This window comes from Eretmochelys imbricata, chromosome 11 (genome assembly GCF_965152235.1).
Source record: "Eretmochelys imbricata isolate rEreImb1 chromosome 11, rEreImb1.hap1, whole genome shotgun sequence".
Taxonomy (NCBI): domain Eukaryota; kingdom Metazoa; phylum Chordata; order Testudines; family Cheloniidae; genus Eretmochelys; species Eretmochelys imbricata.
The window spans coordinates 72,007,454-72,022,692 of record NC_135582.1 but is presented as its reverse complement, the minus strand read 5'-3'; the positions used below and the strand labels follow the sequence as shown (position 1 = coordinate 72,022,692).

The window sequence follows — 15,239 nt, the reverse complement described above, 5'->3', positions numbered from 1 at the left end:
TGGAATCTCCATCTGTAGAGGTTTTTAAGGCCCGGCTTGACAAAGCTCTGGCTGGGATGACTTCACTGGGGTTGGTCCTGCTTTGAGCAGGGGCTTGGACTAGATGACCTCCTGAGGTCCCTTCCAACCCTAATCTTCTATGATTCTATGGTTTCCATTCCAGTGCTCAAGCCACTAGACCACTCTTTTCCCCCACCACCCTGCAGCTCTAGATTAAGCTTTACATTAATCATTATTCCTACAACAGTCTGAATGGCTGCCAAGTTGTACCTGTGTGTGTATTTGAATCAAATATGGCTACACAGCAGGAACGCAGTCAGGACTCACCAAGAGATTTATAACATTTCAAGATGTGCCCTCACATCAGACACCTCAACAAGGGCATGATCCGGAGCCAAAGTCAATTGGAAAGGCCCTAACTACACATGATGTGCTTTATTGCTGACAGAAATTTCCTCTGTATCAACCAGGACAGGTCGAGAAAAGTGGTAGAGATGAAAGAGTGTAGGCCTGTGAACACCAGAGTTCATTCTAGGCTACTGAATCAAGGATTTATTTGTGGGGATGGTTTTTGGGATGTGGAATGGGATTAAACCCATAAATATATCACAATCTCCCCAAAAGCTATCTGATGGCAGTAACCTCCAGTCATTACCTGTCCATGGAGCTATCCAGTCCTGAATGCCTGCCAGGCTCACAGAATATGAGGGGGGACGAGAGAGGGGGGTGGTTAAAGAGACTGCCAAATTATTACATTTGGATGAGAGAGCAGATTGGATGGGCTACAAACTCCATCTTTTCATATAGTTTCTGTGCTTGTTGTGACATGTCAGTTTAGTGTTCATTAGTTATTAGTTTATTTCCACGCTGACTACACAGCACATCATACAAAAGTGTTCCCTTAATTTGGCCATTGCATTGTAGAACTGCGAGCATTTCTTTTTACCTGAGTAACACAGTGCTACTGCTGTTTCCATTCTTGCTTGTCTCATTGGCATTGCCACCAGTAAAATCTGTACGACAAGCAACAGCACGTCTCGGAGCTTGGGTCCACAGACTGGGGCTCACACTATAGTGCTAAAAACAGTTGCAGATGTTCAAGCTCAGGCAGCAGCTCAGACCCCAGAGAGGGCTTCAGAGCCTGAGCCCAATCATCTACACAGCTATGTTCAGTGCCATAGCATGAGCTCAAGTCTGTAGCCCCTGGCTCTGTGCCTCATTGCCGTGAGCTACTGCTTGTTGTGTAAACATACCCTAAATTCCCAGGACAGGCTGGCTTCCAGCACACTAGTAGCCAAGTCACAGTTTATGGATTCCTATATTCTCAGGAGGTCATTTATTCTAAGCAATCAGATTCCGAAGTTCCAGGATATACCTTGATAGAAGGCACATTCAAGAAAGTGTATTTACCTGAGTGGGGTTATTCCAATGCATAGGAGTTTGTTTTACTGGATTTGCGCTGAGCTTTATAGCTCTGGTGTCTTCTCCCTGCAGAGAAGGCCTCAGGAGCAAGTTTAGCTTTTGGAAAAGAATATGAAATGTTAGTGGGTCCCTTCAGCATTCTCATGAATGGTTTGAGCAGGACATTCTCCCAAAGCATTGGAGTAAGGGTTAGACAGGGTCCAACCCCATATTGAAAAAGCACATACTGACTTCTGATGAGGTGAACATCATGATGTACAGACTTGAGGTAAATACTGAATGAGGCTAAGCAGAAGTCAGGATTTCCTTTATGGGAAAATCATGATGTTCACCAACATGAGCCATCGGTCTATGCTGGGGTATATATGTTCTGAACATAGCCATGAGTATGCGTAATCTCTCCATGGTGGCTCTGAATTGCTGGAGCATCACTGTATTTCCATTTTACACTGATGTTCCAAAAAGAGGATCAGCTCCCAGCTGCGGAGCTGGGATCCAAACTTTGAAGATGATGAGGAAGAACCGTTACCACCTCAAAAGGTCTCCATCAAGGAAATCTGGGACAAGATCCCATTTTGTCATGGGGCTGCTTTGAGCCAAAGGGCTGTGTTCTGTTCAAGATTAAATCTTGTGCAACTAAAGAATTTCAGCCCTCTACTAAACATTCTCTCTTCTAAGGACTGACTTTACTGACACAAGTATTTAAACATGGAGCTGGAATCTGGCCCTTTATACAGCACAACTATTCCCTGAACACAGAAGAGCAACAAAAGCCTGCTGTAAGCCACAGCCTGCCACTGCCTGATCTGCCTCCTGCAGTCTAGAGCCCCATCTTCCTCAAAATAGAGATCTCTGCAGCTGCATCCAAAGCCTTATGCAACAATGACAGCTGCTCTATATGAACTTGTGTCAAGGTTCTTTCCCCACTCTGAACTCTAGGGTACAGATGTGGGGAACTGCGTGTTAAAGAACAGGGAAAGAGCCCACTTGGAGACGTCTTCCACCCAAAATATCCCCCCAAGCCCTACACCCCCTTTCCTGGGGAAGGCTTGATAAAAATCCTCACCAATTTGCATAGGTGAACACCGACCCAAACTCTTGAATTTTAAGAACAATGAAAAAGCAATCAGGTTCTTAAAAGAAGAATTTTAATTAAAGAAAAAGTAAAAAGAATCACGTCTGTAAAATCAGGATGGTAAATACCTTACAGGTTAATCAGATTCAAAACATAGAGAATCCCTCTAGTCAAAACCTTAAGTTACAAAAAGACACAAAAACAGGAATATCCATTCCATTCAGCACAGCTATTTTACCAGCCATTTAACAAAAGGAAATCTAATGCATTTCTAGCTAGATTACTTACTAACTTGACAGAAGTTCTGAAGAGCATTCCTGACCTGGTCCTGGCAAAAGCATCACACACACAGACAGACCCTTTGTCTTCCCCCACCCCAGCTTTGAAAGTATCTTGTCTCCTCATTGGTCATTTTGGTCAGGTGCCAGTGAGGTTATCTTAGCTTCTTAACCCTTTACAGGTGAAAGGGTTTTGTCTCTGGCCAGGAGGGATTTTATAGTTCTGTATACAGAAAGGTGGTTACCCTTCCCTTTATATTTATGACAACTTGTATGGCTATGAAGGGTGGGGTGGGAGGTATGGAGTCCTTTCCTAATCCCCCACTATACACACTTTTGCAAGGAACAGCTAGAGTCCCTGCTTCAACCCTGAGCACAAAGGAAGAGTTTCCATGATGCCAAGAGCACTAATTAGATGTTCAAATGGAGCAGTGGGGATGTGCTAATGGCCCAGCCCTTTCTGCATAGGCTCGTGGACAAGCAGCAGAGCTGGGAGCACATGTCACTCTTGCCAGGTGCAGCTGTTGTTCCAATGCACCTAGAGGTTCTGCCTCAACATAGCCTCCACATGCAGCATGCCTCCAGCTGGGGTGCTGATTGCCTCCTGCACTAGCTCTAGCATTGGCAGGAAGAGCTACAGGATAGCTCTGTGGGACATCCTGGGCCAGGTCAATGGTCCCTCCAGCCCAGTAGCCTGTCTCTGACAGTGGCCAGTGCCAGGTGCTTCAGAGGGAATGAACAGAACAGGACAATTATCATCTGATCCATCCCCTGTCGTCCAGTCCCAGCTTCTGGCAGTCTGAGGTTTAGGGGCACCCAGGGCATGGGGTTGCTTCCCTGACTATCTTGGATAATAGCCATTGATGACCTATCCTCCATGAACTTATCTAATTCTATTTTGAACCCATTTATATTTTTGGCTGTCACAGGTTTGACTGTGTTGTGTGAGGAAGTATTTTCTTTTGTTTATTTTAGCCTGCTGCCTGTTAATGTCATTAGGTGACCCCTAGTTCTTGTGTTATGTGACCGGGTAAATAACACATCTCTCTTCACTTTCTCTACACCAGTCAAGACTTCATAGACCTCTATCATAACCTCCCTTAGTCGTCTCTTTTCTAAGCTGAACAGTGCCAGTCTTTTTAATCTCTCCTCATATGGAGAGATCTATACACCATGCTATTAAACATTGGCCTAGCAGTGTTTTGGGCAAAGAGTAAATTCACCCAAAAATGCTATTCATGAATTCAGCTCAAATTGGGCAAATAGTTTCAGCCCAAAACCAATTTTGAAAAGCTTAAATCAACATTCTATTCCAGAATTGTCAAGCTGAAACAACATTCAAACTGTGTCATTCTACCTGAAGGAAGTTTTCTGTTGTTTTTATTTTGTCAAGAAAACCCTGAAAAAAATTCAGCTTCAGTTTGAAAGCAAGCTTTCCTGCCCCACCCCGTTCAGCCACTGAACCAAAAAAAAAAAAAATCCATTCCTTGCTCAATTCCAGGGTAACAGAAGACCTGCCCAGGGGAAGCTTGGAAGAAGATTGTGCTGGTGGGCACAGGAAGAATGCAAGTGTCACCACTGCTTGAGATTGCAGACTGCTCCTCTCATAAATATAAAGGGACGGGTCACCACCTTTCTGTATACAGTGCTATAAAATCCCTCCTGGCCAGAGACAAAGTCCTTTCACCTGTAAAGGGTTCAGAAGCTAAGATAACCTCGCTGGCACCTGACCCAAAATGACCAATGAGGAGACAAGTTACTTTCAACGCTGGAGGGGGGGCAACAAAGGCTCTGTCTGTGTGTTGTTTTTGCCAGAACCAGAGCAGGAATGCAGGTCAGAACTCCTGTAAAGAGTTAGTAAGCAATCTAGTTAGATATGCATTAGATTCTGTTTTGTTTAAATGGCTGATAAAATAAGCTGTGCTGAATGGAATGGATATTCCTGTTTTTGTGTCTTTTTGTAACTTAAGGTTTTGCCTAGAGGAATTCTCTATGTTTTGAATCTAATTACCCTGTAAGGTATTTACCGTCCTGATTTTACAGAGGTGATTCTTTTACTTTTTCTTTAATTAATATTCTTCTTTTAAGAACCTGATTGCTTTTTCATTGTTTTTAAGATTCAAGGGTTTGGGTCTGTGTTCACCTATGCAAATTGGAGAGGATTTTTATCAAGCCTTCGCCAGGAAAGGGGGTGTAGTGCTTGGGGGGATATTTTGGAGGGGAGATGTTTCCAAGTGGGCACTTCCCCTGTTCTTTGTGTAACACTTTGGTGGCGGCAGCTTTTAACCTAAGCTGGTAAGAATAAGCTTCGGGGGTCTTTCATGCAGGTCCCCACGTCTGTACCCTAGAGTTCAGAGTGGGGAAGGAACCTTGACAGCTCCCCTCTCCACGCTCTCAGAATTACATGTCCTCCCATCCCTGTGAAAACTAGTGATAGTCTGGTCCTTCACCTGGTTGCATCGCTATCATTCCACATTGGCCACTCCCTCAAGTTATGCTTCCCTGTCTCACTCTCACCTTGGATCAGTAAGTCAGGGTTTTTTTACCCCATTCCAATCAGAGTATTCACCCAAGCCTCACTACCTCAAGAGTATATCGAGAATTCAAAGCACCTACGCTAAGGTTAGGGTGGCTATATGGTAGTTGAGAGGGTAAGAGAAACCATGATTTGAGGACTTCAATAGCTCAGACATAGGTGAGAGGTTTATTGCAGGAGAGGGTGGGTGAGATTCTGTGGCCTGCATTGTGCAGGAGGTTAGAATAAATGATCATAATGGTCCCTTCTGACCTTAATATCTATGAATCTATGAAAATCTTGTCTGTTAGGCTGCCAACGATATGCATCAAAGCTCTGAGTGACAAAGAGTCAATCACCCAGATTACTTACCTTCATTGCGACTGTCACCCCTTCTATCTGGGGCCATGATTTCCATGAACATCATCTAAAAATAAAGAAATCTTTCAAAGGCATATATACCAAGCTGTCAGAGTAAGCCACAGTCAAAGGCAGCCTTTTGGATTTGCAATGATTTTATCTTGTTTAAAGTTACTCTGTTTGGGAAAAACACCACTGAACCAGCCTAGGGAAATATAAGTACCAGAAAGGGGACAGCCAGTCCAAGAGGAAACTGGCTTGCTAGCCCTGACTGGCATGCAGGGAAATCACCTTTAAAATAGGACCCTGGAAATAAAGGCTCCCCCCCTCCCCAAATCAAGAGGAGCTTTTCAAAGGTATCCCCTTGTTAATTAGAGCCTCTGAAACCAATGAGATTAGGGACTTTGGTTTGGAGCCTTTGGGGTTTTCTAGAAGCCTTTACAGTTTATACCAAAGTCACTCTGTCCCTGCCTGCCAGTAGCATCACATGGCCACGAGCCTGATCTTGCCCCCCTGAAGTCAATGGGAATTTTGTTGGAAGATGACTGGTCCCCAGGCCATTTATGGTAACAAACATATGACCATAGAAATTCTCCGTTCCAGCAAGCAGCTTCTCTGATGCTCTGCGACACTTCCAATCAACCCGACCCACAAGCAAGCAGGAATTCTCCCCTCTCGTGTTGCTGCAGAGACAAGTGCTTTGTGGTTCTAACTAAATTCACTGGTGCCAGGACTGGCCCTTCAGTCAATCCATGGCAAGGCTGCCTCAGCCTTGTTTGTCTAAGCTAGCTTTTGTACTGTGACAGGGAAGGGAAGGGCGGATGTGCCCCCTCATCCCACTCCCAACACCTATTCACAACATGCCGGGCTGGGAACTCCTGATCTAAACCATAACCTCCAAAGGCAGATTTACAGGGCACCTTTTGCAGAAAGAAACTTATTTCCTTTTTCTCTGGCATCACTTGCCTTTGGCTTTTATGCTCCATAAATACTATAGCAACTGTTTCCTGACAGAAATAATGGCAGCAATCAGCAATTTTAAATGACTGTTAAAGAGTATTCACCAAAATGACTCTACTCCAAAAAGTGAGTATTTCCACTGAAACCCCATTGTAGGAGTCATGTTAGTCAGGAAACAGAATCAATGCTCCAAATATACCCACATAGCTTGAATTTTAAACACTCAAACTGCACTGCTTCCATGCTACAGATCATGAATTCCTAGAATGTATTCTCTGAACAGTTTGGAATAGGGACTAAACACAAGAAAGTCACAAGCTACTCTGACAAATCAAAGATGCTGAAGTTTGAATCTTATTTGCTACAAGTTATTCATTGAGCTCTAGCATTTAACCAATGGCACAAGTTGTCCCCATACTCTGGCACTATAAGCTTTTGCCTGAAATGAAAACTTCATTTCTGAACATAATTATTGGGCACAACCTTAAACACCATGGCAATTAACAAGAAACAGAGTGGTGCAAAATGTTCAAACACCAAATGTAACAAAATCAGGTACAAAATCAGAAAAGCAAGTTGCAGAATCAGTTATACCCGGAAAGGGACATAAAAGATAATAAGGGCTTGTCTACACTTAAAGTGCTGCAGCAGTACAGCTAGGAAATCTCCCGTCAACCTAACTCTGTCTACACTGGGGATTAGATCGTTTTAACTGCATTACTACGGGGTGTGGATTTTTCACATCCTTGAGCCACGTAATTGTACCAACTTAATATCCTCGTCTAGACCAGCCCTAAGAAAAGGTTCTATAAATACACAGGAACAAGAGAAAGACAAAGGAGAATGTAGGTCTGCTACTAAGTGGGCAAGGACAGCAAATAATAGAGGACATCAAGAGGCCTTAGGTGTTACATGCCTGTTTTGCTTCAGTCTTCACTAAAAAGGCTTAATTGTGACCAGATGCTTAACAATTAATATTAACAAGATGGAAGGAACACAAGCCAGAATAGGGAAAGAACAGGTTACAGAATATTTAGGTAAATTAGATTTTTTTTCAGTCAGCAGAGCCTGACACAATCCACTGTAAGGTACTTCTGGAACTAGCTAATGCAATCAGAACCATTAGTGATTATCTTTGTGAATTCACAAAGGATGGGTGAGATCCCAGAGAACTGGAGAGGAGCAAACATAGTACCGATCTTTAAAAGGGGGAATAAAGATGATCCAATCAGCCTGACTTTGATACCTGGAAGGTTATTTGAACAAAGATTAATTTAACAATCAATTTGTGAGCACCTAGGGGCTGATAGAGTACTAAGGAATAGCCACCATGAATTTATCAAGAACAAATCATGCCAACCTAATTTCCTTTGGCCTAGTAGATGGCCAGGAAGCAGTAGACATGATATATCTTGATTTTAATAAAGCTTTTGACAAAGTCCCACATGACATTCTCATAAACAAGCAGGGATAGTGTGGCCTAGATGAAATTACTGCCAGGTGGGTGGCACAACTGGTTGAAGAACAGAACTTAAAGAGTAGTTATCTATGGTTCACTGTCAAACTGGGAGGATGCCTCAAGTGGAGTCTCACAGAGGTCCATCCTAGGTCCAGTACTGCTCTATTCAGTACTGGTGAGGCCTCAGCTGGAGTGTTGTGTCCAGTTTTGGGCACCACAATTTAGAAAAGATGTGGAGAAAATGGAGAGAGTCCAAAAAACAACAAAAGTGATAAGAGGTTTGGAAAACCTGGCCTATGAGTAGGCTTGGCAGAGTTTGAAATTAAAAAAACTATGGATAATCTGAATGTTTATTTTTAAGCATTTTTTCTATTTTTATTTTTTAAAATTTTCACAGTTCCGGGAAATTATGGGGGAATCAGACAATACCTGGTTAAAGACAGTAGACAGATATAAGAAGTTAAAGTTTTGCAATAGTTTAAACACAAATCGCCAATATCTCATGTCAAAATATACAACTAAGAAATTCTGAAGCAGCATTTTTCTTACTTTGCCTATCTGTACATTTTGATTATTATTGATGGAAATATTTTTTTGTCTGTTTGTGTGTAGCCAATGAAATTGACATTTACCAACAAAAATCGAATCCTTCCAAGTCTACCTATGAAGAAAGGTTAAAAAAACTGGTCATGTTTAGTACTGAGAAAGAGAGACGGGGGTGGGGAGTGGAGGACCTGAGAATAGCCTTCAAATATGCTAAGGGCTGTTATAAAGAAGATGGTGACCAATTGCTTTCTGTCTTCACTGAAGGTAGGACAAGATATAATGAGTTTAATCTGCAGCAAGGAAGATTTCTATTAGATTTTAGGAAAATTTTAGGGATGGACTAGATGACCTCTCAAGGTCCCTTCCACCCATACATTTCGATGATTCTATGACGCCATCCAGAACTCAGCTGCTTCCGTGCTTTGTTACAATCTGGAAATGCAGGAATATGTTTGTCCATCAGTGGGAAAACTGACACCCAGGTGAACCTGGTTTTGCATCAAAGTCTTTCAAAATGTGCATATTTGCATGGTTTTGAAACAGAGCCAGGTGGAGCTCAGCTATTTTGATCAACCTTTACCCAAATCCAGGAATCGAGTGAAGCGGATCAAAACCAAAGAAGAATGTGGAACAGTTCCCAAAGTGAAAGTGCTTTAGTTATAATATGAAGTGCTTGGACTAGTGATGACATGATCACCAAAACAGAAGTGTAGGTGAATAAATTATATTTGTTTCTGACTATTAGAGCTGCATATCTGCATCTTTATGATCATGCAAACAAATACTATGCTGGACAATGTAAAATTAGTGTCAAAGTCTGCAACTCAAGTTCTACCAAGGTATCCATCAGGGAAGATCAAAGATCCCAGCTGATCTGGGGTGATGCCTGAGACAAAATAGCCAAGTTCCAGACCAGGAGAGGGGAACAGAACACTGTTGGGAGAGGCAGTTCTTGTTCTTTGTTGGCGGTGTGCTGAAGGGCTGTTTCCCCCCCTAAAGCGATCACCACATTTGTCTCAGTCATTCACTGTTTCAGTGGAGCAATCTGTGAAGTCAGGGTGTCTTCTGATATGCATGTGCAACTCCTATTCAGGTTAATGGAAGCCAAGCCTATGTGCACCAGAGGCAGAATTTTCCTTGAGACAAAGCTGCATGGCAAAAGCAAATTTTCTGCTTGCTTACCTCCTCACTGCTTGAGGATTCTGAGCTGGACCCATCCTGGCTGCAGTAAACTGTCAAGTTCTGTATCTGCTCTTCAGAGACCCACACTGTACTTCTGCAGAAGGCCGTTTGCTGTAATAGATCAAAATAGAGTTCACCCATTCAGCTATGGAGGCTATGGCATAAGCCTACTGGCACTGCCCCGGGGAACAAGTTTCAATCACAAGTCATCAGCCAGCTACCAAAAGCAGGGACCTGAGAGAGCACGCTTTTCACAACCATGGATTAGCCTTTGGTTCTGGTCTTCCAGCAAAACTTATTTGTGGCAGTTCAGTGTAGTCATCAGTCTCTGGAGTCTTTCCATTTTTGAACTGGGTGTGTATGGCTTTCGTGCTCCTGAAATACATCACCTCCTCACCCTGGAGACTGTTGCCTTCTGCCCAACCACAAATAGGGGCATAATGGATAGTGCTAAGGTGAGGTACCTCACACTTGCTTCCCCAATGTTCCTCAGCCCCCTACAGAAGGAACCCCTCCAGGGTGGGGAGAACATCGGTCCCTTCTGATCCACCCAATAGTTTTGTCTTCTGAAGGCTGTAGTGTTTTGGTCTAATTCTGGTTGCTGGGCTGGGAGGTGTTTAGTGGCCTGTCATACAGGCGGTCAGACTCGATGCCCATCTCCATTTCAGAGGCCCTTTTCATCCCTTTGGCTTTCTGAGGTTGCAGACGGGGAGCTATACAGTGCTGAGCTGGTAGTAGCCCCATTTTTTAAAATTACTTCTTTAATCACCAGACTGGAGGCGGTAATGATTAAGCGGCAGTTTCATCCAAACTGAAGTACAACCAACAGCTATTTTAGGTGATGGAGTACTCCAGGGTTGCCCTTAGCTCCATCCTGGTGATATTTTGATACTGTATGTTCATACTTTTGCATGTTTATTAGGATTGCCTGTAAGTGACACAAAGCGGAGAAGACAGTTTGAAATTCCTATTCCCTCAGTTGGGGAACTTTCCTGTACTTCACCTGACCGAGCTGAGTAAGGACACAATTGCAGACATAGTAGTATGTGCAATACACACAGGCATCAAATTCAGCCACTGGACAGGGACTCCCCTAAATGATAAAATCCACTGACTAGTTGCCAATGGACTTGGGTGTGGCCCTGTGATAGACTTCAGTTGGCCTGTTAATGAGTGTTGCCTGATAGAGGATTCAGGGAGTGCTTCAGACTGCTCTACTCTATGCCAGGAAACAGGCCAGCATATAGCACAGCTCAGGAGTGGGAGACTGTGTGCAGAGGTGGCTTTAAGCCACATTTCCTTCCGCTCCCATCCTGGGGCTAGCTGGCTGAGTGACTATCAGATAAGCATTAGTTTTTAATGAATCCTAAATATCCTCAAACAGCTTGGTTTTCATATTATGCTCATCCTGGTAGCAGACCAGCTACATGGGGGACTACCCTGGGAAGCAAAAAGGACTTCAACATCATGATGGATAGTCAGCTGAACTTGAGCTCCCAGTGTGACAGCATGGCCAAAAGGGTTGATGTGATCCTTGGGATGTATAAACAGGGGAATCTCGAGTAGGAGTAGAGAGGTTATATTCTCTCTATATTTGGCACTGGTATGACTGCTACTGGAATCCTGTGTCCAGTTCTGTTGTCTCCAATTTCTCAATACCCTTCTGGAATTGTTGAGGGTTCAGAAAAGAGCCACCAGAGTGATTAAAGGATTGGAAAACTCAAGGAGCTCAATCAGAAGGTTAAGGGTGACTTGTTGAGCATTGAAGTACCTACACAGGGCATGGACATTTGATAATAGAAGGCTCCTCAATCTAGCTGACAAAAGATACAACAACATCCAATGCCTGGAAGTTGAAACTACATCAATTCAGACAAGAAAAGAAAAGTGTCTCTTAAGCGTGAGGAGAATTAACCATTGGAACAATTTACCAAGGGTCGTGCTGGGTTCTCCATCACTGGTCATTTTTAAATCAAGACTGGCTGCTTTTCTAAAAGACCTGCTGTAGTTCAAACAGAAATTCACTCAGGAAAGTTCTCTGGCTTGGGTTCTACCCATGAGGGGTCATTCTCGATGATCACAATGGTCCCTTCTGGCCTTGGAATTTATGAATATGCTGGAGAGGAAGATGTAGGAGCAATTTTTCAGTCGGGTATTTTTTGCTGTGAAAAAAACATCTTAACTACACCTGTGTTGTTAAGTGAGGCAATATAAAATAATGAAGATGGGCTTGGTCTGGTCCTTTCTAACATGGCATAGAATACACTTCTTTCTCCCACCCTGTGCATGTTGAGCAGGGAGGAGTCTACAGCAGCTTATGTATAGTGCCCAGTCCTCAAATGTCATTTACTTAATGCTTCAAGCCAGGTATTTGCTTAGCAAAGGGCTTGAATGATCAGCACAAAAGCTGACAGAATCCCAGGCCATGTTCAATTACACAGAGGGTGTTTTCCATGCTAGGAGACCTGGCACGCTTACCACATAGTGTCCCACTCTGAAGTTACACGAGGACAGGTCCTTCTCTGAATCTTTAGTGCAGGTGGTTTCTCGAACAATGAAGTCCAGCATTATACTGTAGTCATTGTTATCCAACAGGTCAACCTGTATACGAAGGAAGGGCCAATAGCATGTGTGATTGCTGCTTGAGTTGCTTTTCTCTGTGTACACTACACGGTACTACTGCCTCTTTGCCAAACTGTGACAGAAATCAGGGCCTTGGGAGTCAGTATCCCGTCTGGAGCAGAATGCCAGGGACAGGGTAAGGGTATTTTCTTGTGGACATTTTGTAAATAAACCAGTTACACCACGTCTTATTTCCTTCAACAGAGTTGGTAAAAGCTGCACACAACTCCTCCTGCAGAAGCCTCAGGTAAGGTGCGATGGCCCCAAGCAGCACCTGCCATGAGTGACTCTCTAGGGTCTCTCGCCAGTGCAAATTGCTTAATTAAACAGTTCCCTTCCTGCCCCAGTCCTGGGGTTTTACACCTGGTGCTCCCCTGTACCTCACAGATTTCCTCTGGGAGTATATGGGCTCTGAAAGAGTCCGAGCATCAGCTCTCCTGTGTGGCTGCTTTGCCATCCAAAAGGAACCTCAGAGCTCTAAGGGCTAACAGTGAGACTGCTGCTTTAACTCACATGCTCTCCCTAATCACACACACACACACACATCATTAGCACCTTTCAACCCAACAGCAAGGCTACTGTTGAATCACAGCTCCGCCTTGTGTGCTGTAAACAGTACCAACAATGAGCTGTCAAGGCTAGAGAATCAGAGATCAGTTACAGTTAACCTGCATCCGACGAAGTGGGTATTCATCCACGAAAGCTTATGCTCCAATATGTCTCTTAGTCTATAAGGTGCCACTGGACTCTTTGCCGCTTTTACTGTATCTACTGTTAACTACCTTATTTATAAGGTATCTGTTGCACCCAAAAAAAAAACAAGGATGATTGCTTTAGAAAAAAACCTCCCTATTGAGCTAAAAGGAAATCTTTCCCGGGTTTTCTCTTTCAATCATTACCCCTGCAATTGCAACTTACCATTCACCCTATGGTTTATTCATGCCTGGCTAGGGTATAGGTCTGTCATCTCATTATTTTAGCTTATAAATGTCACAGAAGCTGTATAACAATCCATTTCCCAAGTGAGACCCTTAAAAAGTGTCTGTACAGTGCCTCGTACCATGGGACCAAATCTGGTTGTTGCCTTTAGGCACTACTCACAATATAAGTGTTCAATAATACCGAACAATAATACTATTACCAGAACAGGTGCTGAGTAGTACCATCCAGCAGGAAACATGATAAACTTTAAAGACTGGTGGGTACATTTGCAGTTATATGTATTAAGGACTTCTCTCCTCTTCCTCTCATTCTTATTGACTTTTCAGACCCAGTGAATCTCCCTTTCACTTTCAGCACCTTCTTTTCCAACCTTGCTACCTGCAATATTTCCAAACTAGATTTATTCCAGCAGGACCATGGGACACTCATCATGCAGGAGTAGGTACATTCCAAGTTTAAAGTTTAGAAACAGTGGGGCTTTGGGTTTGTCTGGGAATGCAAGCCTCTTAATTTTATATCAAAATGCAGTAGTTACAGCATATGTCACTGGGGCTAGAGGTGTGACAGTCACATTTGGTTTTTTGCTTTTCAAAAAGTCCCTTGTGGAATAACAATTGAGCATAAGAAACTTGAGCCTGTTAAAGCAATTTTCTAAGGAAGCTGTAGGCACTGAAGGCAGCGAGGACCAGCAACACATGACAAGTAGAATTGCTGCCATGATACTACATACAGATTGAATATGTTTAGACTGCATGAATGGTGAACGTAAGTGATAAGGACAAGTGCATCTACTAAATATTATAAACACTGGCCAAGAAATGTTCAACTGAGCCACATTACAACGCACCCAAAAATGGAAAGCACTTTTCTAGAGCTGATTGAAAATGCCAATTATTTTTCCATGGAAGATTATGAAAAAATTGTTTTTCCTTGAAGTGTCCCTCAAAAAACCCCCAAAACCCACGGTTTTTAAGGCAAATGAAAAGCTGAAAACTGACAATATTTTGGTTTTCCAAAAAACATGATTTTAGTTTTTGAAAACCAAGAATTTTGATTGAATGACAAGAAAAAAATCTTTTTTTTTTTTTTGGAAGAAAATTAGCACATTCCAAACCAAAAGAAAATTGGTTGACATTTCCTGGTTTTTCCCCACCACAAACATGTTTCAGTGACATTTTTTTGACTAGCTCCACACTCACCCCTCTAACGTAGCTCTTGACGACGCCAAACAGGACTGGCCATTGTGATCTAGAATTCACTCTTCCAATGGAGGCATGCAGAGCTTCTTCCGTGATGGACAGTTCATAGTCGTACACTGGCAACGCTGACACAAACATATCACAGGCCCATTAAAACAAGCATTGGTCATTCATCCAGTAAGAATGGATGCTCTTCCTATTTAGAGGAACTTACCAGAACAAGACCAAACACTCATCACAAGGACAAAAATGAATAAGGTCTTCATGGTTTCTCTTCTGGAAAACCTAACTTTCCCCCTCTAAGCAGCAAAGTCTTCCCTTCAGGTTTCCAGCATATATTTCTCTGCCTTTATATAATGCAACCTTGATACTCCGCCTGACCTTCCTGTGTCAGAGCTTAGCTACAAACATTGCACTTTAAACAGAAAGGATTGATCTAACAGCAAATATTTGTTAGGCTTTCTACTGCTTGTGGGAATTCTCCATCACAGGGATACTGCAATACTTCTCCACAGGTCTGTGACCAAATCAGAGAAGTCAGGGAGCATCAGAAATACAGCTCCTAACAAGCTCCACGTCCAGTTATAACAGTTTGCTTCTAGCCTTTGCTCTTCAGTTTAAAGCCACTGGATCAGACCTAATCCATCCCCTTTGCACCACTCCAGAGACAAAGGGTCCA

General features: G+C 43.1%; 1 protein-coding gene across 1 annotated transcript; it reads right to left on the bottom strand.

Annotated features, from left to right (window-relative positions):
• Positions 1–1,420: 1,420 nt before the first annotated feature.
• On the bottom strand, positions 1,421–14,826 carry SPP2 (secreted phosphoprotein 2). The gene is made up of 6 exons (XM_077830609.1): positions 14,775–14,826; positions 14,561–14,685; positions 12,276–12,398; positions 9,798–9,908; positions 5,663–5,717; positions 1,421–1,518 (listed from the first exon to the last, which is right to left on the bottom strand). Exons 1-6 carry the CDS (start codon positions 14,824–14,826, stop codon positions 1,421–1,423), a joined length of 564 nt encoding a protein of 187 aa, XP_077686735.1.
• Between the last annotated feature and the right edge of the window lie 413 nt (positions 14,827–15,239).